The sequence below is a fragment of the Aspergillus uvarum genome (genome assembly GCF_003184745.1).
Source record: "Aspergillus uvarum CBS 121591 unplaced genomic scaffold BO82scaffold_57, whole genome shotgun sequence".
NCBI classification, from domain to species: Eukaryota; Fungi; Ascomycota; class Eurotiomycetes; order Eurotiales; family Aspergillaceae; genus Aspergillus; species Aspergillus uvarum.
The window spans coordinates 39,303-62,513 of NW_020291354.1; the positions used below are offsets into that span (position 1 = coordinate 39,303).

General features: G+C 53.9%; 12 protein-coding genes across 12 annotated transcripts; 7 read left to right on the forward strand and 5 right to left on the reverse strand.

Annotated features, from left to right (window-relative positions):
* Positions 1 to 115: 115 nt before the first annotated feature.
* On the reverse strand, positions 116 to 864 carry BO82DRAFT_367731 (uncharacterized protein; the record flags this gene model as incomplete). Its single annotated transcript, XM_025637090.1, has 4 exons — positions 116 to 243; positions 279 to 285; positions 357 to 661; positions 822 to 864. The coding sequence occupies 4 exons, from the start codon at positions 862 to 864 to the stop codon at positions 116 to 118; spliced, it is 483 nt and encodes a 160-aa protein (XP_025488503.1).
* A 796-nt stretch (positions 865 to 1,660) lies between these two features.
* Positions 1,661 to 2,628, forward strand: BO82DRAFT_357396 (NmrA family NAD(P)-binding protein). The gene has a single exon (XM_025636010.1). The coding sequence runs from the start codon at positions 1,810 to 1,812 to the stop codon at positions 2,455 to 2,457; it is 648 nt and encodes a 215-aa protein (XP_025488504.1). The 5' UTR covers positions 1,661 to 1,809; the 3' UTR covers positions 2,458 to 2,628.
* Positions 2,629 to 2,936: 308 nt separating this feature from the next.
* BO82DRAFT_157640 (uncharacterized protein) lies at positions 2,937 to 3,590 on the forward strand. The gene has a single exon (XM_025630219.1). The coding sequence runs from the start codon at positions 3,072 to 3,074 to the stop codon at positions 3,456 to 3,458; it is 387 nt and encodes a 128-aa protein (XP_025488505.1). The 5' UTR covers positions 2,937 to 3,071; the 3' UTR covers positions 3,459 to 3,590.
* A 1,551-nt stretch (positions 3,591 to 5,141) lies between these two features.
* On the forward strand, positions 5,142 to 6,742 carry BO82DRAFT_357397 (histone chaperone napB). Its single transcript, XM_025636011.1, has 3 exons — positions 5,142 to 5,456; positions 5,629 to 6,471; positions 6,529 to 6,742. Exons 1-3 carry the CDS (start codon positions 5,333 to 5,335, stop codon positions 6,633 to 6,635), a joined length of 1,074 nt encoding a protein of 357 aa, XP_025488506.1. The 5' UTR covers positions 5,142 to 5,332; the 3' UTR covers positions 6,636 to 6,742.
* Positions 6,592 to 7,699, reverse strand: BO82DRAFT_157669 (SNARE domain protein). The gene is made up of 3 exons (XM_025630220.1): positions 7,544 to 7,699; positions 6,806 to 7,464; positions 6,592 to 6,742 (listed from the first exon to the last, which is right to left on the reverse strand). Exons 1-3 carry the CDS (start codon positions 7,576 to 7,578, stop codon positions 6,666 to 6,668), a joined length of 771 nt encoding a protein of 256 aa, XP_025488507.1. The 5' UTR covers positions 7,579 to 7,699; the 3' UTR covers positions 6,592 to 6,665.
* Positions 7,700 to 8,628: 929 nt separating this feature from the next.
* BO82DRAFT_421907 (uncharacterized protein) lies at positions 8,629 to 9,903 on the forward strand (the record flags this gene model as incomplete). Its single annotated transcript, XM_025640186.1, has 3 exons — positions 8,629 to 8,714; positions 8,763 to 8,878; positions 8,950 to 9,903. 3 exons carry the CDS (start codon positions 8,629 to 8,631, stop codon positions 9,894 to 9,896), a joined length of 1,149 nt encoding a protein of 382 aa, XP_025488508.1. The 3' UTR covers positions 9,897 to 9,903.
* Positions 9,904 to 10,445: 542 nt separating this feature from the next.
* BO82DRAFT_421909 (uncharacterized protein) lies at positions 10,446 to 11,883 on the forward strand (the record flags this gene model as incomplete). Its single annotated transcript, XM_025640187.1, has 1 exon — positions 10,446 to 11,883. The coding sequence occupies exon 1, from the start codon at positions 10,489 to 10,491 to the stop codon at positions 11,881 to 11,883; it is 1,395 nt and encodes a 464-aa protein (XP_025488509.1). The 5' UTR covers positions 10,446 to 10,488.
* Positions 11,884 to 12,032: 149 nt separating this feature from the next.
* On the reverse strand, positions 12,033 to 12,464 carry BO82DRAFT_157704 (uncharacterized protein). The gene has a single exon (XM_025630221.1). It carries the CDS (start codon positions 12,325 to 12,327, stop codon positions 12,091 to 12,093), a length of 237 nt encoding a protein of 78 aa, XP_025488510.1. The 5' UTR covers positions 12,328 to 12,464; the 3' UTR covers positions 12,033 to 12,090.
* On the forward strand, positions 12,378 to 14,804 carry BO82DRAFT_357399 (potassium channel family protein). The gene is made up of 2 exons (XM_025636012.1): positions 12,378 to 12,873; positions 12,925 to 14,804. The coding sequence occupies exons 1-2, from the start codon at positions 12,602 to 12,604 to the stop codon at positions 14,693 to 14,695; spliced, it is 2,043 nt and encodes a 680-aa protein (XP_025488511.1). The 5' UTR covers positions 12,378 to 12,601; the 3' UTR covers positions 14,696 to 14,804.
* A 311-nt stretch (positions 14,805 to 15,115) lies between these two features.
* Positions 15,116 to 16,784, forward strand: BO82DRAFT_342843 (NAD(P)-binding protein). Its single transcript, XM_025633598.1, has 4 exons — positions 15,116 to 15,576; positions 15,695 to 15,942; positions 16,005 to 16,208; positions 16,307 to 16,784. The coding sequence occupies exons 1-4, from the start codon at positions 15,540 to 15,542 to the stop codon at positions 16,571 to 16,573; spliced, it is 756 nt and encodes a 251-aa protein (XP_025488512.1). The 5' UTR covers positions 15,116 to 15,539; the 3' UTR covers positions 16,574 to 16,784.
* Positions 16,735 to 19,364, reverse strand: BO82DRAFT_405339 (putative C6 transcription factor; the record flags this gene model as incomplete). The annotated part of the gene is made up of 8 exons (XM_025639482.1): positions 16,735 to 17,242; positions 17,298 to 17,536; positions 17,590 to 18,015; positions 18,083 to 18,378; positions 18,437 to 18,915; positions 18,980 to 19,101; positions 19,208 to 19,231; positions 19,302 to 19,364. 8 exons carry the CDS (start codon positions 19,362 to 19,364, stop codon positions 16,735 to 16,737), a joined length of 2,157 nt encoding a protein of 718 aa, XP_025488513.1.
* An 816-nt stretch (positions 19,365 to 20,180) lies between these two features.
* On the reverse strand, positions 20,181 to 22,151 carry BO82DRAFT_291554 (uncharacterized protein; the record flags this gene model as incomplete). Its single annotated transcript, XM_025631737.1, has 2 exons — positions 20,181 to 21,338; positions 21,426 to 22,151. 2 exons carry the CDS (start codon positions 22,149 to 22,151, stop codon positions 20,181 to 20,183), a joined length of 1,884 nt encoding a protein of 627 aa, XP_025488514.1.
* Positions 22,152 to 23,211: the final 1,060 nt, after the last annotated feature.

Below are 23,211 nucleotides of genomic sequence, written 5' to 3' on the forward strand. Positions count from 1 at the left end.
CTCGAATTGAGGCATTTGAAGAGCCGTGTACTAGTTTAGTCTTGCGACTCCATTCTTGTGTGTAGTGCGCGGTAAACCCCAGACGATCCCAATCCAGACCAGTCGGCTGTGTCTCCTAGGGTACATGGTGGATGCTGCAATTCTTGCTTGTTGGCTCCTCAGGTCCCCATCGTGTCGCAAAGACACACAGACCGCAGTTACTTATACAGCCGACAGCGCGTGCCTTTCCACCACCTCTTTGCTCTTGGTGAACTGTAGTACACCCGTCATTAACCTACCTGGGAGCTTCCCAAGCATACATAAAGTATCGTTCCGCATCAAACCTTCATACCTACTGCCTACTACCTGCTACTTACTCTCCACCCTTGCCTGCGGTGTGGTACCCGGAAATAACATCCTCTCTTGTTCCTGAATTTAGCAAGATCCTGCTGCGTCTCTCGAGGCGTTCCTCGTGCATATATCGACTGTTTCTGGCCAGCAGGGCTGATTAGGGTCTCCTCTTGGTTGTGGGTGCGAATCTCGGAACCAAGCACTGGGCCTGATCCACGGGCTACACTGGATTTTTTTTTTCTTTGCGGTGCGGTGCTATTGTGGATATCAGTTTCGGCTTCAATCCTTTGGTAGAACTGGAAATTCTTGTAAGTCTGGTGCTCAATTTTTCCTTGCCGGCCGTTGTTATCATTATTATTTTTTGCCTAGTATTTTTCTCTCCCCTTATTTTTCACCTGGTTATTATTACTTGACTTTTTGAGGGGAGGGGAGGCTTTGCGTTATCGGTGCCCACTGCCCACTGCCCACCAAAGTGAGATCAATTCCCTCACCTGGCGTCAGACCAGGCTCCCGGGGGTGGTCCACAATCCACATTGCTGGCCCATCTTGGAGTATCCGGTGATTCTTATTATTCACATTTCCTTGCCCTGGTCAAGGGGCATTCGTATTGTGTGCATTGAACGGCCCAGAAAACAGCGCATTTTTGTTACCCATTAACTAACCAAAACTTCCTGCTCTCGGCGAGTAGTGTGGTGTATAGTAACTTTGGTCTCAGCTGCGCCGATTTAGAGGGTCTGAGGAGTTGGAGTATTATCGATTATCGACAATCCCGCCGCGCCATCTCCAACACTTTATTTTTCTATTTTTTTTTTTTTTTTTTTAATTTTCCCTACTTTTTTTTTGGCTCTACTTCTCTGGCAGCGGAGTCTTTTTAGTACGCGGCGATTTCCTCATATTCTGCCCGACGGATATCATCCCAGGAAAGCAACTTCCTTTCATCAGCAGCGGCGACAGCAGCAGCAGCTATCTTCAAGGAAGCTTGCATCATCGATTTCTTCAATTGCGGCATTACTGAACAAATCTGTCGCGACAGCAGGGACTCCTAGCCCACTGAGCTATAAACAAATAATTCCCCCTCCTCATCGCCTTGAAGAAGTTGTTCAATAGTGAACCACGATCTCCACGTACATTTTCTCCTCTACCCCACCGTGCCGCAGTTCGTTTCTCCTGCTTTGAACCACCGCTACTTTGCTGCACTAGTCACAACGTGCGCTGTGTTGGTGGCATACCACCTGACCTTGTCTCGGATCGAAGGGAACTACATTTACTTGCATTGGCCTGCTCACCGATCAAGTACTGTTACTACTTCACTGACCTTGAGCTTCTACTTCTACCATTGATTTTCCTCCCTCGTGTTCCTCTTTTACCCCGCATCCTCTTCTTTCCTCCCGCAGCCTGTCGGAGGCTTTTTTATTCTTTCCGCCGCCCTCCACATTTTCCTCTTCCCCTCCTCCTCCTCCCCCCCTCCCCCTCTTCCCCATGACACAACAAAAGAAGACTATCGCTGTGGTAAACGCGACGGGTCGCCAGGCTGCGTCTTTAATACGCGTTGCCTCGGCCGTCGGACACCATGTGCGCGCTCAGATCCATTCTCTCAAGGGCTTCGTCGCAGAGGAGCTGCAGGAGCTTCCGAATGTCACTCTATTCCAAGGCCCGCTGCTGGGCAACACTCCCCTAATGGACGCACTATTCGAGGGCGCCAACATTGCATTTATCAACACTACCTCACAATCAGGCGATGAAGTCGCAATCGGCCGCGACCTCGCCGACGCCGCCAAACGAGCCGGAACCATCCAACACTACGTCTACAGCAGTATGCCAGATCACTCGGTACATGGGCCCTGGCCTCCGGTACCGCTCTGGGCCCCCAAATTCACCGTCGAGAACTACATCCGTCAATTGGGCCTCCCTTCAACCTTTGTCTACGCCGGTATTTACAATAACAATTTCACGAGTCTACCCTATCCCCTCTTCCAAATGGAGCTCATGCCGGATGGAAGTTTCGAGTGGCATGCGCCCTTTGACCCAGACATTCCGCTGCCCTGGCTGGACTCGGAACATGATGTGGGACCCGCGTTGCTGCAGATTTTCAAGGATGGGCCGAAGAAGTGGAACGGACATCGGTAGGTTTGACTTGCTGTTTGTTTGTGATGGGGAGACGGTACTAACGACCCACAGTATCGCGCTCACATTCGAGACTCTTTCTCCCAATCAAGTTTGCGCTGCCTTCGAGCGCGCGCTCGGCCGCCCCTGTCGCTACCTGCGCGTCCCCAAGGTCGAAGTGAAAGTCAACATTCCGCCGGGTTATCGAGAACAGCTGGAGGCGCTTGAAGTGGTGTTCGGACAGTGCGACGCGCCTTACTTCCCACAGCCCGAGTTCTCCCGTCCGGCCGCCGGATCCCCCAAGGGACTGGGGCCCGCCAATGGCAAAGGCGCAGGCGCGGGAATGATGCAGGGTCCCGGAGGGGTGATTTCGCTTCGTGTGACCGACGAGGCCCGGCATTTATGGCAGGGGTGGCGCGATATGGAGGAATATGCGCGCGAGGTCTTTCCGGTGGAGGAGGAGGCCAACGGATTGGACTGGATGCTGTAATGGTGGGAAGATCATGCCTAGTCCCGTCCAGTTTGAGCCGGCGGGCACGTGCGCCGGTGTCGGTGAGTCTGGCTTGGCCCGTCACCTGATCGATGGCGCGATTGGTTTGCGATAAGGGGAGGTTACATTACATCCCATCGGTTGATGGATGGCCTGCCTGAACCCAACCTCCGGGGCTTTGACCGGTCGGACTTTCTTTCGAAATCCTAAATCCCTCGCTCACGACAGACACATACAACACCCTACTCACCGCACTGCAATCCTGCCTGTTGGCGTGCATTTTGTTGTCTTATCTACTTACCGATTTTTTTTTTCCCTGCATTCATGCATCACCGGCGAACTGGCCTGGGTTTTCCCTTATCAATGTCTCTTGGGGGAAGAGACATTCAAAAAAAGAGAGAAAGACAGAAGATCTAACCTTAATGGGAAAGCCACAAACAAGAGGAATGAAGATTTGAGGGCGTCGCCGCTTTCAACTCACCTCGGGGGAAAAGTTTTTTTTGTCTTTTTTTTTCTTTTGTTTTTTTTATCATAATATTCTGGCTGAAACGCACGTCACGACTATGCAGGCATGATACTGGCCATGTCGGATTGATTTTGAGGGTCATGGTCAATCCGCGCGTGCCAAAAGTTTTTTTTTTTTTCTTGATCTCTTCTGTTGTCATACCTTCATATCATCTGTGTTTCTGATATGGAATTGGTGTTGCTGTTTTGTGGGGGGGTGTGTGTGTGTGTGTGTGTGTGCTTCTAGTTAATTTATTCCCCTCGGATGCTGTGAGCATCGGCGGCTACTGATTTATGAATTTGATATTCTCAGATTTGATCTGGTTTGAGGTCTGGAGAGTTTTGAATGAGATGTTTATGCGTCTGGATATCATCATCTATGCTTCTCTTGGTAGTAGTTTCGACTGTTTAGAGGGAGCCAGACACGCAATAGTAGCCAGTCCCTGCTGCCCACAGAATATAGCTTCAGAGGTTATTCTTCGGCTACTCGAGTACTTATGTCGACAGGACTTGGTCTGGTCTTCTCCTATTACCTCGAGAAATACAACCTCACACTGAGATTGAATGAAAAGGTAGGAGACTACTCTACTGTCACTTCTACAGCACTGTAAGGATAGCTAGTCATCTTGTCTAACATTTGGCATGAAGAGATGCTATGCACAAGAGAGGGACTGTAGTAAATGACGTCACTGCTGGCAAATCTCTTCCAGGATCTCGACATTCGAGTGACCATCTCGAAGTATCTTTCGGATAATAGACAGCGACTACAAGCATAGCGCAGAGTAGTCCAATCAATAAGGAAAACAACTGTACCTCTATGGAGTCCATGCAAACACATTTCCGGCGTAGTAATCCATGAGTATCACCGCATAAAAAATCTTATAAGGAGTACCTGAACCCGCAAAAAAATTCCAACGGTCCCCACCCATGAAACTAAAAAAAGTCCAAGCTAGGTAAATTAACCTCCCCTCCCAAAAAAAGTACTTGAAACAGCGGGAATGGCGGTTAAGGATGCCCACTTTCTGCGTGTGCTCGCCAATCAGGAGGATGTTAATTAAGGGGCCCGGTTTTGCTATAAGTAGGATGGGGGCTATGTACGAGTGAGTCGCTTACTCATCTCTTAGATCACTTAGTTCTTATGCTCCAGCGGAAGAATGGCGGAAGGCCGAAGGCGGTAGTTGGATTGGGAGGTTGGAACTTGGGAGTTGGACCTGACTGCAGTGACCTTTCATGTGTACTCCGTACATGTAAGTGTAACCCCGTGCCCGTGCCCGTGCCCGTGCCCGTGCCCGTCCCCCGTTTGTTAGGTAGAGTTTTTACGGTGGTTAGAGTAAGGAAGAGATTGCGTTGCGACAGTACTGTACAGGACCTACTGTCGTTGCCCTCCATTATTCTACTCTTTCGGATTCCTGGAAAAATCGTCGGAGTTCTGAGCCTGGATGATAATTCCTACTACCATTGGAAGTTCTGTTTGCCTGGTCTCACAGATAAAATACAAAACTATACGTAGTAAGCACCCTCCCGTGCCAAACAGAAATCTAGTGTAGAAGAGAGAGAGAGGGAGAGAGCCCGGAGCTGGAGCTATATGCACTGGGGGCACCACACTGCAGTAGTTAGTGGTTACTAAATTAGGTTAAGGTAAGCTTAGTTAGCTAGCAACCAACCTTAGTCAGGTCAAGTTAAGTCAGCTCTCTTGAAAAACCCGGGGGTGGGATCCAAGTTCTGCGCCCGGCCTGCTTTACTCTTTTTTTTTTTTCCCTTTCTCAAACTCAACTCACTCATTCACTTTCACTTTTTCTCTCTTCGTGAGCATTGGACTTACTGGGTTGAACAGTATTAATCCTAGTTACGAAACACACAAACCCTTACACACATTCAATAATCTCCCAACACAGCGAAAGCAAAATGTCCGCCGAAGAGCAGAACCAGTCCTTGCTGGAGCGCATCCAGCGGCCCGAGGTCAGCAAGGAGACGCAGAAGAAGATTGCGCTGGTGGAGCAGGAGTTCATTCAGGCTGAGGTCGAGCAGCGTGAGTTCTTTCACTTCCATTCTTCTTTTGCTTTGTGCAGAGCTCCGGCATTGCTAGATCTTGAAGGGGTTCGGGTGCTGCGCGATTGGCTATTGGGCTGGCTGCTGCCATTCTTTTGGTTTTATTGGGGTCTGTGATAGACTAATACTAACACTCTATGCCAATGCTGCAGTCCGCCACTCGACCCTCCTCCTCCGCCCCCTCTTCACCAAGCGCAATGAGGTCATCTCCTTGCCCGACCTGCGCGATACCTTCTGGACGCGCGTGATGCTCAACGCCCCCGCCGAGGTCGAGGAGCACATCACCATGGCCGACGCGACGATTCTGGCCTCCACGCTGAAGAACCTGACCGTCGAGCGCTTCGAGGTCGACGACAAGGGCGCCGGCGAGCCCCGCAGCTTCCGCCTGACCTTCGAGTTCCGCACCGGTGACGAGAACCCCTACTTCACCAACGAGAAGCTGGTCAAGGACTTCTACTGGCGCAAGCAGGTCATCACCACCGCCAACGGCCACAAGCGCCACTGGGACGGGCTCGTCTCGGAGCCCGTCCGCATCAACTGGAAGGAGGGCCAGGACCCCACCAAGGGCTTGCTGGATGCCGCCTGCGACCTGGCCGAGGCGGAGAAGAAGAAGGACGCTGACACGGACCGCAAGGAGCTGAAGGAGTTCGAGGCGCTGATGCGCAAGCGCGACGAGGTCGAGGCCGACGAGGAGCCCCAGGGTGACGATGAGGAGGACGACGTGCCTCCCGATGCCGACCTGAGCTTCTTCGCTTTCTTCGGTTACCGCGGCAGTGATGTCACCGAGGAGCAGTCCAAGGCTGCTACCAAGGAAGAGGAGGAGAAGTTTGAGAAGTTGCGCAAGGGCGAGGAGGTGGAGGAGGACGAGGAGGACGAGGAGGACGAGGATGATGATCTGGAGGATGACTTCGAGTTCATCGAGATCTTCCCTGGTGGCGAGGAGCTGGCCATCGCCGTTGCTGAGGATCTCTGGCCCAATGCGATGAAGTACTATGGTAAGTGCGGTGGCCTCGACCGCAGTTTTCTCATTCACACTGACTGACGGTGTCTAGTCACGGATCAATCCATCGAAGAGGTCGACTACAGCGACATCGACGTGTCCGAGGATGAGGACGACGAGGAAGAACAGACCCGCCCCCGTAAGAAGACCAAGGTCTAAATCCGTGGACCGGACAAACTTCACCCCAGTTTAAAGCACAAGGAGCAGGATCAAGAGGAGGATTAGAACGAATATCAAGACCGCGATGGCGAAGGAGGACATTGTATCTAATGGCGACGATTAGTATTCCGATAGGTTGGATAGAACACCCAAAAGTTGAACTTCCTTACCTTCATTCTTCCGAATGATATGTTTCAAGCGCGACATCCCGCTCTGTAGTTTGCCCCCGACCCGATCGGCCAAGGTATCCACCTCGTCAATCATTACCGCTTGCTCCTCCAGCTCCCGGCCCATATCATCCGCCTGCTGCCGGAGGTTGCCCACCGTCCGAAACACCCCATCCAGCTGCTCATCCTGCTCATGCATCAGCTCCATCTGCCGCTGCTGCTCCATGGCCGCATAGTAATCATCACCCCGCTCCCCAGACGGCGACAATAGACCCCCGTCATCATCATCGAAATCTGCCGGATTCGGCAGATGCGAGGACCCTGCACCACCACCACCCGCACCGCTCGCCGCTGCGTCTGCCGTCGTGACTGCCCGCTGCAACTCCTGGCGCATGTTTTCAATCTCGGCGCCCACCTCGGTGACCAGACTCCGGCGACGCTGGACCTCTTCCAGCTCCAGGCCGAATCGGTAAGGGTCTTGCTCGATGGCGCGCACGCTCTCGACGAGATCGTCCAGATCGGCGGTGAGGTCCGTCAGGGTGGTTTCGAGCTCCGACCGCGCTTGTTGCAGCTCCGGGTTGCTGGGGGATTTGGCGAGCGAGCGGATGCGCAAGTAGGAGGAGAAGAGGGGTCGGGTGCTCTGGAGGGTGGAGAGGACGTCCCTGATGGATTTCCAGGATGTGATTAGCTGGGGGTGGATTCACTTATCGGGGGTTGTAGGGGATTTATTGGAATACTTACGCTTGGACTTGGAGGAAGGGGTCTGTGTAATCCATGTTGTCTCAATTTAATGTCGGAGTATATTTCATATAAGGGATCAATAGGACGGAGGTGTGAGAGGGGCGTAGGGTGTGTGTAGGTGGGTAGTGGTTAGAATGGATGGTTGTTGGTTTACCAGTCTTCGGGATGTTGTTGATATGGGCTATGGTGGCAGGATCCCCGGCATGACGCTGGATACGATCGGGCGGTGGGGAAGGCGGTGGTTACGCTACCAGTAGTAGTGGGTGCGCTTGGGTATCGGGAGGAGGGTCTGTGCTGGTTCCCGCTTGTGCATTCGCTGTATGCAAGCATCAATGGACTACAGTACACTATCATGCAGTAACTTATCCTCTTCTTGAGGCAGGACATAGAGTGTATGTGCCATCAGTCTGATATCCTGCTGGGGCAATGGGATACTGAAAGCAAGTTTCAAAGGAAGAAAGCTCTTCTGCACTGGACTACTGATACGCAACGAGCCACCACAGTATTGCGTGATTCCAGATAACCCAAAGCACCCGGCTGTTCCATAACTGCTTTTTCAGGGAGGCACCAAACATCGGAAACATGCCAATTAAATCCACTGTCGACGAGGAACCTTGATCAGAACTCACCGGTATCGTCAGACGCTACTCGTAGTCAAACATGTACAAGAACTATTTAGTAGATGGCTCTATAATTTCCAGGCACCCAACCGGAAGCTCGACAGAAACACTAGAAGGCTAGTGAATAACGCAGGATGTGCCCTACTCCACACAACCAAGCGTGGACATGTATCACCGCTGATACGACCAGAGGCACCAGACAGAAATCATTCTTTCAAGTCCACAGCTGTGAAAACCTAACAAAGAAAATCCACATTGCACGGAAATTATCTCTTAAGTCCTTTATAAAATGAGACGTTATCCTCTTTCCGCGAAGATTATCTTTAGTATGAGTTGGTGCTCTACCAATATAAAAGAACCAACATAATACCCTGATTCACTTGTTTTTAACTCATGATACCACGATAATAACCGTCAAGCCAAAACCTTAAACATACAGGGGATCAGCAACTCGAACCGGGGACCATGTCCAGCAACTACGATAATACCTTCGACGATGCTCCGGAACGTGCTAGAGTCTCTAACCTGGAAGACCTCCCCATGGATATCCTGTATGTGATCATTGAACAGCTGAACTTCTGGGAGCTAATGAATCTCAGGTCATCTGTTCCAGCCCTGAGTGACACTCTGAGAGACCCGCTGAGAAAGCAATGCCTCAAATGGGCTCTTCCCTCCAAGGAGCATTACGAGCGATTCACTTTTGTTGACGAGAAGGGTTTGCCACATGAACGTCACTTGGGTTGGACCGACGCTCGCACGGCGAGAAGATACCACAGCCATTTGCAGAGGCAATTATCCGGGGCCGTTATCAAGTCGTGCAGAATGTGCTGGATGCTGGCGTCCACCCCCACAAAAGCTACGATCTCTTTGCGAATTCATTCTGGCATATTGCCGTGAGAACCCGAAACCTGCAAATGATCCAGGTCTTTCTCTCCCATCCGGAGATTGACGTCAATCAGGAAAAGTGGTCGGGGAGCCGGGCACTAGACATGCTGAGCCCCGTCTGGTGGCGGTATCTGTCAGCCGATTATCCAGCCCTCAGGACGGTCATAAGTTCACGAATCACCGACGATCCCTCTCCGGCCATCGTGGGAGGGGATCAAAGGATCGTCCAGCTTTTGCTCGAGAAGGGCGCAGTGTTTTCCTCAGCCGAGTTCTTTACCTATCTGGTCCAGCGCCCGGGCGGACCGGACCTTCTCAGACGGGCAATCCGAAATGGCCTCTACAAGAATGGCAGCACTATAAACTGGTACGGTCTGCGCAAACATATTTCACGCTGTATTCAGAAGCTCTCGGTGAACATTTTGGATGTCATAGTGCAAGAAATCCCGGAGGTGCTGTCGATGCCCGGGCTCGGACTGATCCTGGATGCACTTGGACAAAACTTGTTCTGTAAACGCTCATCCCACAAATTCGCCTCGTACATGATACGACAGGGATTCCGCCTCAAGCTCAGTTATTATTTGGACAGAAAATACCCTGAGTTGGCGTTTGTTCTTGGTAAACTGGAACCGAATCCTAGATTCTATGGCTCGGAAGTCTTACCCCGGAACGTCTGGCGGAAGTGGGCTTCGCTTGCTGAGCTGCTGCTTGAGCGGCCTGAGCTGCAGCAAGATGGCTTTGAGACATGGAGGGACCCGGGCTTGATTCTTAGAAGCCCACTCCGGGAGGCTCTGGTAGCCAAAAACTGGGACGAGGCCCGAGCTCTACTTAAGGCAGGCCCTGGTCCTTGAAGCTGCAGGGGTGGTTTTATGTCTGGCGTTTTCTCCTTGCCAAGACTACAACTGCTGTAGAAAGACAATTTTACTGTATCACTTCATCAGATATCCCGACCTATCACTGTAATATTCTTTCTCTGTCTCTAAATCTGCATTTACCGACCATAGCAATGTGAAGTCATTTGCCATGGCGTAGTAAGGTGTGTAGTGCTTCTATGAGATTTCTTCTTGTTCCCAATACTGTCGTCACCAGATGTCATGATGAAGTGGTCTGTTGCATAAGACAATCGCTGGAGTTTCCAGGTCACCTGATGAGACCGCCTGAATCATCTCATAGTCTGATCAATCTTTTCTCGTCCATCTACATCGTCAGCCCGATGACTTTGAAAGTCTTCAATCCCAGACTTTATACTCTGTTGTTTGCTCTAAGCCTACCTGAGACACATGTATCAGCCAATGTCAGGTGCTTGTGCATCGATCTTTTCTTCACCTTGCCTGGCGGAGATATCAAAGACCGGAGACGAACGAAGCAGCAATTTACATGAAGAGATAGCAGTATACTACTTCCCTGCTTTTGTTACCGGCAACTTTGTCGAAAAGTACCTCCATGTCGGCTACCCCTTCAACAAGAGACGGAGACGTGCATCTATATAAAAGACCCCAAGGGTCTACGTCTCGCCGTCATGAAAGCCCAACACCACTCTACCGCACCAGCGCTGATCCACAAGCCACGATGGCCGGAAAACGTCAGAAGATCCTCGAGTTTTTCGAACGACACCACGGTCGACGCCTCAGGAATACGCTGCTGCGGTGGTTCAGAAAGCTCAACATCGGGCTGGCAGCGCTCCCCCCAGAGATCGCCGTGCGGATCACCCTGTACGCGGACACAGACACGCTCCTCACGCTCCGGCGCACCTGCAAAGCATTCCGCGACCTGGTCCAGGAGGAGGTTGTCGCGCGCTGCCGGGAGACGGTCATTCCTACACAGGTGACCTACGACGCGATGATCGTCGCCAACCAACATGGAAACAGGCGGAGCAGTCGGTATCTATGGCATGAGAACCCGGTAAGCCAGCCCCTCGCTCGCCTGGTGGCCCAGGGCCGGTACGACGCGGTCCGGTTCTGTCTGGACGACGCAGGGCTTGATGCTAACCTCTACGACCTCAGTGCTAGACCGTTGCTGCACATCGCCGCCTTCTACTCCCAGGTCCCCGTGGCCCGGCTGCTGCTGCAATGCGGGGCCGACATCTTCGCCACTGCGCGGGTCAATCGCAACACGGCGCTGGACTTCGCAGTGTGCCCTGAGCTCAGCCACGAAGAATTCGGGCAGCCTCTGGGCTATGGAATCCGGACACCTGCGCGGGACGCTATGGTGAGACTGCTTCTCTCCGAAGGGGCACGCTACACCACAAACGCCGGGCCCGGGGCCCTGCCCTACCTGTGCGGGATGCCGAACTACATCCACCTGCTTCGACAAGCGTACGACAACGGCACATACCCCCGCGATGAGGCCATCGCGTATCAGCTGCTCCAATGCGATCTGATGCCCGAGCTGGTCCCGGCCGTTGTCGCCGCCTTGCCGGAGGTGCTAAACTCGGTGATCGTGACAGCATCTGGTAGGTCGGCGATCGAAGTCGCCTTGATGCTTGGGCACATGGAGCTCGCCCTGGCGCTGATCAACTGCGGGTTCCCCTTGAATCTGGGGCTCAACGACGACCAGTACCCAGAGCTCGCGTACCCGTTGGACAACCTTCAACACAACAACTTCCTCACGCATGCCTGGGACCGACAGATTGCCATGGCGCTGCTGGCGCGGCCACAGCTCCAGGCGGCGGGGTTCGACCAGTGGATCATTCAGACCGGCCGCTGGCAGCGCCTGATCCTGGACGAGCCTCTGAATTACCATATCCGCACGCGCAACTGGCTCATGGCCAACCAGATGTTGCGAATGGGCTGGGGCAATCCCGGTGGCTCGGCCGGCTCGGCCGAGGAGCTTCCATGAGTATGGAATTTGTCAGACTGCACGAGATTGTGGTTACTTGTAGCTCTTGCTTGTAACAATTGGTTAGTTTTATCTTTAAATCTCATTTTGGCTCTTTAAGAATATTGCCTGAATCTCTCTCCAGATTTGTCTATAGCGATGGAACCTGATTTTGTTTCTCATCATAGTGTCTTCAACGATACCCATCATGTGAAGTTCTATAGTGCCTCAAACCAAACATCTTACCTGACGCAGGACCCGCGCACCAACTATCTTCAGCCTCTTATTTGTGAATAGACACAATATCATGTAAGTTCTTGCTGTATACCACAGCCACCACAAAAGTATACAAACATTAACTCCTGGAGCAGGGTACGCTAGGAATGACATCATGTCCCAAAGAAGGTGAGTGCTAGGGCACGCTGTCAGGGTTGGTGGGTCACGGGAGCTCCGGCTCAGCGTCATCCCATCCCGCGTTGCCAAGTCAAAACAAGGAATTCACTTCCACTCCTCCACAACCAATGAGATCCTGATGTGTCTCTGTCCTGGCTCCATTCATTGCCTTCGAGATCTGCATCTGTGTATATGACCATGAGAAGGAAGTGCCATTCATTATCCCTTGAATTTATCATTGATTGTATCGCCATGAAACCTCTTTTTTGATTCCATAGGACTCTCCTGGAGTCGCTCCTAGCCAGAACGCGGCCGTGGCCCGCTTACTCCCAGAGACAAAGCAACCATGCCAGATAGCTCGTCAAGCCCGCACACTCCACAGAAGAGGTCGCTTGGAGAGAAACTTCGAAGCCCATTCCATCCGAGACCTGCCGACGACGATGAACCACAAAACTGGTGGATAGCATCGACGGCAATCCCGCTCATTGCTGCCACAACAGCTCCCCTGGCAAATGTCATGTCCATTGTGGCGCTAGTTTCATCATGGAAGGTGACGGTTCTGACCCAGACCGATTCGTTCGGGCAACCCATCCAGAAGTCCGTGGGAGACCCACGATGGTAAGTCATCCATAGCCTCTGCGTTAAAGCATTGAGCCCTAACCTGACCAGGTGCATTGCTCTCAATGCGACATCCCTTGCATGCGGCTTGGTGGGTAACTTGTTCCTACTGTTCAACTTCACCCGGACGGTGCGGTACATCCTTGCGTTGCCCGTATCGATCATCCTCTGGTTCCTTTCAACCTCCATCTTGATCGGTATCACATCGGCAATGCATGTCTATTCTCCTCCCGTACCTCCCAATGAGACGTACTCGCAGGCATACTGGAGTGCAGTGATTGCCGCAGTGCTCTACTTCATTCTCGGCGTGATACTGCTGATTAACATGCTCGGATATGTTCTCGGACACTATCCGCAGTATTTCGCATTGACTGACGGCCAGCGCACGCTCATTCTGCAGACGACTGCCTTCGTGGTCTGGCTCATAATCGGGGCCGCGATTTTCAGCAATGTGATCGGCATCTCCTTCGCAGATGCGCTCTACTTCTCGGATGTCACCATCCTCACGCTGGGCTATGGCGACATCACGCCCACGACCCCTGTGGCAAGGGGTCTCGTCTTTCCGTACGCGGTCATCGGCATGATCATCCTGGGTCTCGTGGTCAACAGTGTCCTGCAGTTCGCGCACGACATCCAGTACAAACAGGTGATACGCAAGCACGTGGAACGCAAGCGCCAAGCAACCGTCAGCCGCTCCGTGTCCATCGAGCCCGGAGCGGCCTCCCAGCTCGAATACAAGCCCCGGCACTCCGGCCGACCCGTCCGGAGCACGATCGATGCGTTCGCTCTGATGGGCCGCCCGAAGCAGGTGGTCATGAAGGAGGAGAAAGACCGCTTCGACGCGATGCGGGCCATCCAGCGGGAAACGCTCTTCTTCCGGCGATGGTACAACCTGGTCCTGAGCTTGATCATGTTCGGCATTGTCTGGACGATTGGCGCGGTAGCCTTCTGGCAGATGGAGAACATCACGTACTTCCAAGCGCTCTACTTCGGCTTCTGCTCGCTGCTGACGATCGGGTACGGCGACATCACCCCGTCGACCAACGCCGCCAAACCCTTCTTCATCGTCTGGTCCCTCGTCGCCGTGCCCACCATGACCACCCTCATCTCCGAGATGAGCGACACCATCGTCGCGGGCTTCAAGCACGCCACCGACGTCGCGGCCGACTGGACTGTGCTCCCCCAATCCGGCCGCTACGCGAAGTTCGTCCGCAAGATCCCGCCGCTATACACGGCGCTCAAGCACCGCGAAGAGCACAAGCGCGTCGCCGAGGGCTTCCCCATCGGGCCCGCCGCCGCCGACGGGGACCGGGACCCGGAGAGCGGCGCCAAGAGGTCCAACCACCTGTCCCCGAGCACTAGCCCTCAGGACGGCGGCGGCGGCAGCAAGCCGGAGGCAAAGCCCATTGAGCAGCTCGCGAAAGAACCGGGCCCTGCCGAAGAAGGCCCGGTCTCCAACATCCAACTAGCGCAAAAGCTGGCGCTCGCGATCCAGCGCACGACGCGGGACGCCCTGAACGAGGAGCCGAAGCAGTACACGTACGAGGAATGGGTCGAGTTCACGCGGCTGATCCGGGCGACGGACCCGACGTCGAGCGTCGAGCTGCACGAGGACGAGTACGGCGTGCTGAACTGGGACTGGATCGGCGAGACGAGCCCCATGCTGGCCAGCCAGACCGAGCCGGAGTGGGTGCTGCATCGGCTCTGCGAGAGCATGATCCGGTGTCTGGACGCGACGGCGAAGACCCGTGGCGTGGGCGAGCGGGAGGAAGACGAGCCGACGCTGCGGAAGGAGCGGGCCATCAGGTTCGCTGAGGGTTGATTTTTGGATGTACTGTACTTCTCTCATATTCTTCCCTGTATTCATGATTCTCTTGCTTTGGTTTTACCCTTGGAACTCTGCATATATTCGATTCTACTGTAATCATATACTTGATTAATCTATCACCTCGACATATTGATCATCGACGGTGCATCGAGCGCCCTCCTTCCATTTCTCTGATAGCATACAAAATAATGTATCGCAAGTATAGTACCTATCTCCTTAACTTCAAACTCCCCCACCTTTCCCCGTCATCCCATCTCAATCGCATCTCGACCACACCTTCAGATCTACAACCAACAACTGAATATTGAGCACCCGAGTATCCGAGGAGTCACGTCACCCAAACCAAGGGATCTATCAGCCCCTCTCTTACCCCACCTTCACCTCCACCTTCTCACCCCTCCCCCCCGGACCGAACCCCGATCCACCGTGCTGTCCCACCTGTAAGGCGGGGTAAGTAGCCTATAGTTAGAGCTGACAAGCTGTCGGTCATCCATCCTCCCATTCTCCGCTCCAGCTACAATTACCCAGCATCTACCCACCTTTTCGCTCTCCTTCATTCTCCATATAAGAAGACACTCGTCGCTTGACTTCACCCATCACTCCCATTTTCACTTCCAAACCCACAAAAGCAATACAAGGGATAGGGGATACACGATCAAATTCTTGACACAGTTTCTACAACCCATACCCATCCATCAAAAACCCCTCTCTCAGACCGGACTGACCAAGACCACGACCAAAAACCAGGACCAGGACCAGGACCAGGACCAACAATCCTTCCACCCCACAACACAACCCCCGCCTACCTTATCCATTCTTCAACAAACCCAAAAAGAAAATGCCACGCCTAGCCGGCAAAGTCGCCATCGTGACCGGTTCGTTCGCCCCCTTACCCTTTATCCATTCCCTCTTCACCCCAGCCCCCCTCCAACATCCAACACCCAAACCTCAAACTCTCCACCCCCAACCTCAACTTTATTAACCAACCCAAAGGAGGAAGCTCCGGCTTCGGCGCCGCCATCGTGCGCCGCTTCAGCCAAGAAGGCGCCAAGGTGATCATCGCGGACATCAACGCCGCCGCCGGGGCGGAGCTGGCGGCCACGGACGCGGCGGCGCTGCATTTCGAGCGGGTCGACGTCACGGTCGCGGCGGACTGGGCGCGGGTGGTGGCGGTAACAGTCGAAAAGTTCGGGCGCGTGGATATCTTGGTCAATAATGCGGGGACGACGTATCAGAATAAGGTACTCCCTTCGATGGATGGTTGGGAAGGGACGGAGTCAGGCTGACTTGACCGTAAATGCAGCCAACGGTCGAGGTCACGGAGGCGGAGTGGGAGCGGGTGTTCACCGTGAACGTGAAGAGTATCTTTCTCGGGAGTCAGGTGTTTGTGACGCGGCTGCTGGAGCAAGGGGGCGGCGGGTCGATGATCAATATCTCGTCAACGGGGGCGACGAGGCCGCGGCCGGGGTTGGTGTGGTATAATGCGTCGAAGGGGGCGGTTTCGAATGTGAGTGTCACAACCCCGTTTGTTTGGGTCGGGTGGCGTCTATTGGTAGTGGTGTATGCTCTGAAGACATGCTTATGCTGCTGATGAAACGACGCCAGGCAACCAAAGGTCTCGCGGCTGAGTATGGTCCGCACAATATCCGGGTCAACACCGTCTCGCCGTTGCTGTCGGGAACGGGATTGTTCTCCTTGTTCACCGGCATGGAGGATACGCCCGAGAACCGGGAGAAATTCATCGGGAATGTGCCCTTGGGCCGGCTGACGGAGGTGGATGACGTCGCTAATATGTGCTTGTATCTGGCGAGTGACGAGGGGAGCTTCGTCAATGGGGCGGAAATGATCATCGACGGAGGGAAGTGTATTTGAGGTTTGCCGACGACGCGGGGACTGGGCTCTGGGCACCCGGTAGAAGCTGGAGTGAGTCGACCGCGCGCTCGAATTGTTAGCGAGTTTGGTGAAATACCAGTGCTCAATATCGAGCCGACCACTACCCAGGCGAACATTGTCGTGCAAACCAATAAGATTGTTCATCCTGTCCACGAAGGATCAAAAACAGAGATATCCTCTTCCAGTAGCCCCATCATATGCTGATTGCCTGAAAACCAATTCCCCAGTTGATCAGTCTGTGGCATAGGAGCTTCCGTGTAGGGACCCTCATTCCCCGACCTCATGACCCCGGGTACAGCCCCAGCGCCCGCCGTGGAAGGCGCCGACGTCCACACGGCCCCGCAGTCTTGATTCGATGCAGGTGCAAGACCGAGCGCACTTAGATAGGTATCGAATTCCTGCCCAACAGACACGAGATTCTGATCTTCTCGTGCCTGCGCCTGTGCTTTGGCCTCAATGTACAGCCTCGCGACATTACTGAGCACCTGACAGAGGCGGTATAGCTTGGCGATGGCCTCGGAAAGAAAACAGTTCGGCTGCACGCAAAGCACAAACTCCTCCAGGCGGGTCAGATCCTCCCACGATGATGTCGCTATGGTGTGGCAGAATAACACCACAAAAGGCACGAAGGGGGCGTAGAGAACTGTCCTGCAGGAACTCTATTAGCATCTACACAAAATCACCTTGCTCGAAACAAACGTACCAGTGGAGATAAGATGCCTTGAAATTCTCAGTCATCCCCTTGACCTCGATCATAGTCTCTTTCAGTAGTTCAAGTGCCTCCCGAGCCGTAGTGATGCATTCTTTGACGAATGTGCTGTGCGAGTCTCGCGACGGGGGGATCGCCCGATATATCAGAGTCATCACCGATTTTCGGGCGATCTTGTCCGACCGCAAGATGATCTTATCCATGTGGGACATCTTCTGAGTGTTCAGGATGTGCTGGTGAACATTAGCCTTCTGCATTGGTCCCGCCCAAATGATCAAACACATACATCGAAGGGTGCCTCAATAGTCTCCATGACTTGGGCAGCGAGCCGACGGGCATGCTCGGCTCTCTCGTTCTCCGACTGCGACAATGCCGCGGGGCTGTATAATCGCTCGTACACTTGGCCTTGTATGGTGGCGAATCTGAGCCATATCTTAAAAATGCTATCCCAGGGCTCTTCTGCTCCAGTGACGTCGTTCGGCCCCGGCATGGTGATATCGTAGTCTTGGATTGTTGACGCCCGCCCAAGGCGTAGAGATATCGCTTTGTCGAGGGCATAAACTGTCCAGAATAACTGGCGTCCTATGAAAGTGTCACTGCCGGGATTTGTTGATGAAGCTCGATGGTACCCTAAAGTCTGACATAGTCGGGCTGCCGTAGAGGTCAGCGTCAGAGCGAACGACGGCTTCGACATCTCGATCGCATAGAGAGCCTACGTAGACAGCCGTTAGTATCCGCAACAGATTGTCAAAAGAGCCCCCGTCTAGAAATTCCCTTACCCCTAATGCAAGAGCTTCGATATATTCCGCTCTGGCCGGCATACAGATACTCAGGTTGGCCAGTGCCGTTTCGATATTGGCTTGACAGAGCCGGAGATACCGTTGGTACTCTTCTCGCGTTTTGGGGTCCTCGACGGAGAAGATGCAGTCACTGATCACGTAATAGAGACCTCCATGGACGATGATGAACGCCGCGTCCGAGAATTCATCGGTGGCGAAATAGACCTCGCGACATTTCTCGATGAGTCGCTCGCACGTGAGGAACGGACAGACCCCCTGCAGGCTGTTGGGTTTCTCTAGCGCTGGAGATGAGTGATGAGGGTAGATACTACCGTTGCAGGGATGGACTGGTACCTTTGAACTTCCGGAGAAGCGACAAGACCACCTGCACGGGCGGCATGGCCAGGCCTCGGATCCCGGACCCCAGGATGCTCTTCTGGTTCGGGAAACGGATCTCGCGGGCAGGCGAGTGTGCCTGATGGTCCTGCATGCTGACCATCTGCTTCAGGGTCGAAAGCGCCGCCTGGATCGTCGGCGACGACACCTGCAGCGCGCTGCGCGAGACGGCCGTCTCCAGGAACTCGCTGGCGTAGGCGGAGTGCGCGGCGAGAGACGAGTTGCCCTCGAAGGCGGGAGTCGCCTCGGGGTCCTCCACGGGGGCAGGACCGTTCGACGCATGGCCGGGGACTGAGGGGCTCATTCGGCTGGATATCGGGGTGGAGTGGAAGTATGGCTCCGGGACGCTGCTGGCCGTTGCCGTGTTCGACCGAAGTTCGTGGAGCAGGTCCTCAATGCTCCCCAGGCGCTCCTCGATCAGATCGATCTTCCTTTCACTGGATGCGGGGCACAGATGAGATCAGATTGAAAAGCATACCCCGGGGATGGCCGCACACATACTATTGACTGGAGATCAAGACCCGCTTCCGCGGCTCTTGAGGCTTCTGGCCTGCCCCGGTCGATCGGCAGATAATCTGTGAACTGCGACAGTTGGAGCACGGGGATCGCTTATCGCAGCGTATCTGATGAGAAGACAGACACAGACAGACACGCAAGTCAGTGAATTGATGCAAGGAAATCAGGCAAGCACAGCTGCATAGAGTTATAGCTAGACAGTTGGTCTCGTACCTTTCGCAAACGACATTGGTCACACTGCAGGTAGGCAAGTAAGTAGTAAGCATGTGACCTTGTAGCACGCCGCAGCATCGACGGATTGACTTACTGCACGTCTGCCAAGTGGCTCCTTCCCATCGCTCTCGGGGCCCTCGGCCTCCAGATGGTCCATATTTTTTTTGAAGAATGAATGGAGGAGGAATGTCGATAGCGTGCCTGATTGGGATGGGGGGCAGATTGCAGGTTGCTGTAATGGGGGAATTGGCAACGGGAAGGAGATGACATACAACTGTTTCGGAACCCGCGGGTGCCGCCCACTAAAAGATAGTCCCTGAGTATGTGTGCCTTGGGTGCAAAAAAAATTAATGGGTCTCGACTTTGTCCTGGATTTAAATTTCCTCGCCTTTGCCCTTCCCAAGGCTTCCTTCGACCCTGATCAGTGGATTACCTACTGTTTAACCCTGAGCCCCACACAATTGTCCCGTGTATACTCAATAGAAATTTGTGACTGCCTAGGAAACTAGGCATCATAATTAACATTACTCAAACGAGGAGAAAGCACCATGCGAAGCGGTTAAATCGATGAAAAATCTAGACCGATCAGCAGCGCTTTCTACACTAGCTGTCGGTGAATAGGTCGCGCCATCTATCTACACATATACCTCTATGCTAACCTTTTTCCCTTTTGTTCATCGTCTATCGTCTATTGGTCGTGGTCACATCATATCTACGTGGAGAAGCCCCCAGCATGGTCTCCATTCGTAAGAGTTGCGTGTGCACATCACGGCCTAGATCAGGCCAGTCGTAGGTTGCCAGAACATTGATTCAGGCGGGAGATAAAGCGCCCGATCTGCCGGATGGCAAATGTCTCGGAACCAGAGAGGCTGCTGCTGCTGCTGCCCAACTCCTTGCTTTTTGACACCTGCAGCTCGGTTCGGAGGCCTCAGGCATTCGGTGGAAAGACCTGTCACATGAGGGAAGTTGCCCTTCACTTCTTGATTCCAATGACGGCCAGGTTGCGGGGACTCTCGTGGTAGTCGAAAACAGGTTCAACCCAGCAGTCCTTGACGGAGTCGTGCTCTCGCAGAAACTGCCACCGGTCCACCACGATGATGGCCTCGACCAAGGCAGCACTGAAAGCCATCAGGCTCCATACCACGCTGAGATTCTTCTTCGCGTACCAGTACTCTTGCACATAGCGGTTCAAATCCTCTTCAGTGAGGTCACCCATCCCAGCTTTCACCTTTTCCCCAAAGTGTGCATCACGGGAAAGCTTGGCCACTGCAGCGGTAGCATAGGCGGGGAAGGAGACAAAAGCGGACTTGCGCAGGGAGCCCACGATCAAGGGGTTCCCTGCATCCTCGGGTGCATCTGATTCGCTGTAGAGGTCGTCAGGGATCTTGGGTTTTGCGACGACTCCGCGATCCACCAGAACACGCTGGAGAAGACTTCGGTAGAAGTGTCTCGTGAAAAAGTCCTCGCTATCTTTCCGGCCCCAATTGTAAGGAGCCTGCAGGGACATAGACCGTGCTGTAATGTTCAACTTGACACCTGTTCCGCTCTCATGTTCGTAATCTTCGAAGCGCTTTGACATGGGGAATCCATGGGGATCGTACGCGACGGCATCCTGCGTCAGGCGGGGATGCATGGACCGGAGGATAGGAAGCTTGTACGTGGCCGGGCCTAACCTCTCTGTAACTAAATTGTAGCAGCAGCCGATCATAGCAATGGCTTTGACCGACGGGTTCAGGGTCAAAGAGCGGACACCGTGATGCAGTAGGTTGCCACAAGAGTGGAGGGAGATGACCATGACCTTGGCGTCCACCGACTTCTGATCCGCCTGGGTGCCATTGGTCGCAACCGCACTGTCGTCCGCGGTATTGCCGTTTGTTTCGACGGCAGGCAGAGGAGCCTCGATCACATCTTTGATGATCGGCTCCAGATAACCGTCCTTGATCTCATGCTCGATATAGTCCATCGTGCCTCTCGGCTTGTTGGGATCATCCTCTTCTTCCACGGCCGCCTTGGGCGCGTTCCGATGAGGCTTGAAGCCGATCTCGCCGGGCGCAAGACTGACGTCACGGAAGACGTTGATCATGGCCAGGTCCTCTTCCTCCCCGTTGGCAGCGGCTGTCGTTGCGTCCTCCTCTCGAGGCCTCTGCTCTGCAATGTTGGACTCCCCTGCATTGAGACGCGACTCCACTGCTGCAGGCGACTCAGGTTCCTCGCACACCTTGCATTTGGCAGCCTTCTTGTTGTACATGTTGACCTTTTTCTTCTCCTTCAGCCGAGCATGCACATCCATGCCCTGCGCACCACTGATGAACTGATGCTTCCGCTCGATGGCCACGATGTGTCGGTGGTACGGTGCAGAGGCAAGGGTGCGGCCCAGATAGCTCTGGCCTGACCCAAAGTCCACGATATGTGTGATCGCGTCGCCCCGCTGTTCGTCGACCGTAGTGCACAGCTTATCCACGTATTTGGAGAAGTGCGCCACCTCGTGGTACTTCTTGACGTTCATCCCTACTGCAATATGCCTCGGGATCACAGGGGTCCCGGGCTGAGACGGAGTAAAGTCCCGTCCCAGACTCAGGCGCCGGATCTGGTGGATGTACTCCAGGAAATCCAGCGGGGGCAGACCACCGCCTCGCCACCCTCTTGCGTCCGCACCCTGTTCGCTGCCCGTTCCGGCATGTTGGTCGAAGAGGGGCTGTAGATCGTCGCGAAGGAGCAAGTCTAGAATGTCCTGGACATCATGCTGATCGAAGAAGGCCCGCCAGTTTTCCGGTAGCAGGGAGGTATAAAGGTCCGGCTCTCGTGTTAGGAAGTCAAGGATATGCACTCCGCCGCAGAGGTGCCTAAAGATGTCAGAGTTGGTAGCGAAGGAAATCAAGGCCTCAACGTAGGCATCCGGATCGGTCCACTCGTCGGCGAGTGGGAGGGGCTTGGAGGAAATCATGCGTTAAGCGCGACTAGGATCGATATGCGGAATGGCATCAGACGGAGGTCGGCAGACTCTGACGAAGTTTGTTGGTTGGAGAGAGTCCAATCGAGTAAGATTGTGACTTGACTCGAAAACCAACGTTGGGCGTCGAAGGAGAGAGGGAGGGAGGGAGGGAGGTGGGAAGGTTGTTGTTGTGGTTGTTGTTGCGAAGCTGACAATCTGTTATCGTCCCAGAAATTTTTCGTGGCCGACCGATAGAGAGCAGAGGGAAAGAAACGTAGGGCGGGGGAGGAGGTTTGAGCGGATTGGGTTTAGCCGCGGCCGGCTCCACCGATAAACAATCGTCGCTAACTCCGTAGTGTGGAGATTGGAGATGCTCCCCTCCCACGGCAATTCATCCATTTCATCCACCCACCTGTTCATTCATTCGTTCGTTCATTCACCAAACTATCGCTGACGCTACAAGCTTGTCTTGCAAGAGTCGAGATGGTCGCAGACTCCTTGATCCGTGACAGAATTTCTCGCGTGACGATGTCGGATCGTCCCCCCTCTGTTCCCCTGGCGCTATTGAAGCCACTATCAGCGACACCGCCGATCCCATGATCAGACGGGCTCGATTAGTTCCCCAGGCGTGTCATGCTATTACATCAGAACAGACACTAACTAGTTGGGAACCGACTATTGTGCTACGTGTGTCTTAGAGTCGACAAGCAATACCAACATGACGACCGTTAGACCGTGCTGGCAGCCCCTTCTCCTTGTTCGCCTGAAACGTGGTCGATCGTTACTTCTGGTCCTCGCTATCGCTCCTGTGATGACCGCACCGGACATGGGACCACGTATTATATAAGTTTCCAAGTTGACCAGTCAGCTTCCGGTCGTTCGGCGATTGCATCCTGCACCCTGCCTACTCAGCCTTTTCCGGATGCATCGCTGCAGCCAAGCACACGACTGAGAATCTGCCAACGCGTCACACCGTCGACGCTTTGTTATCCGCCAAACGGCAATTAACCCCCCTTACAGCCTGGGCAAACAGCCTCTTTCCCCCCACGACGACCCTGCGTAGTCTTTTATA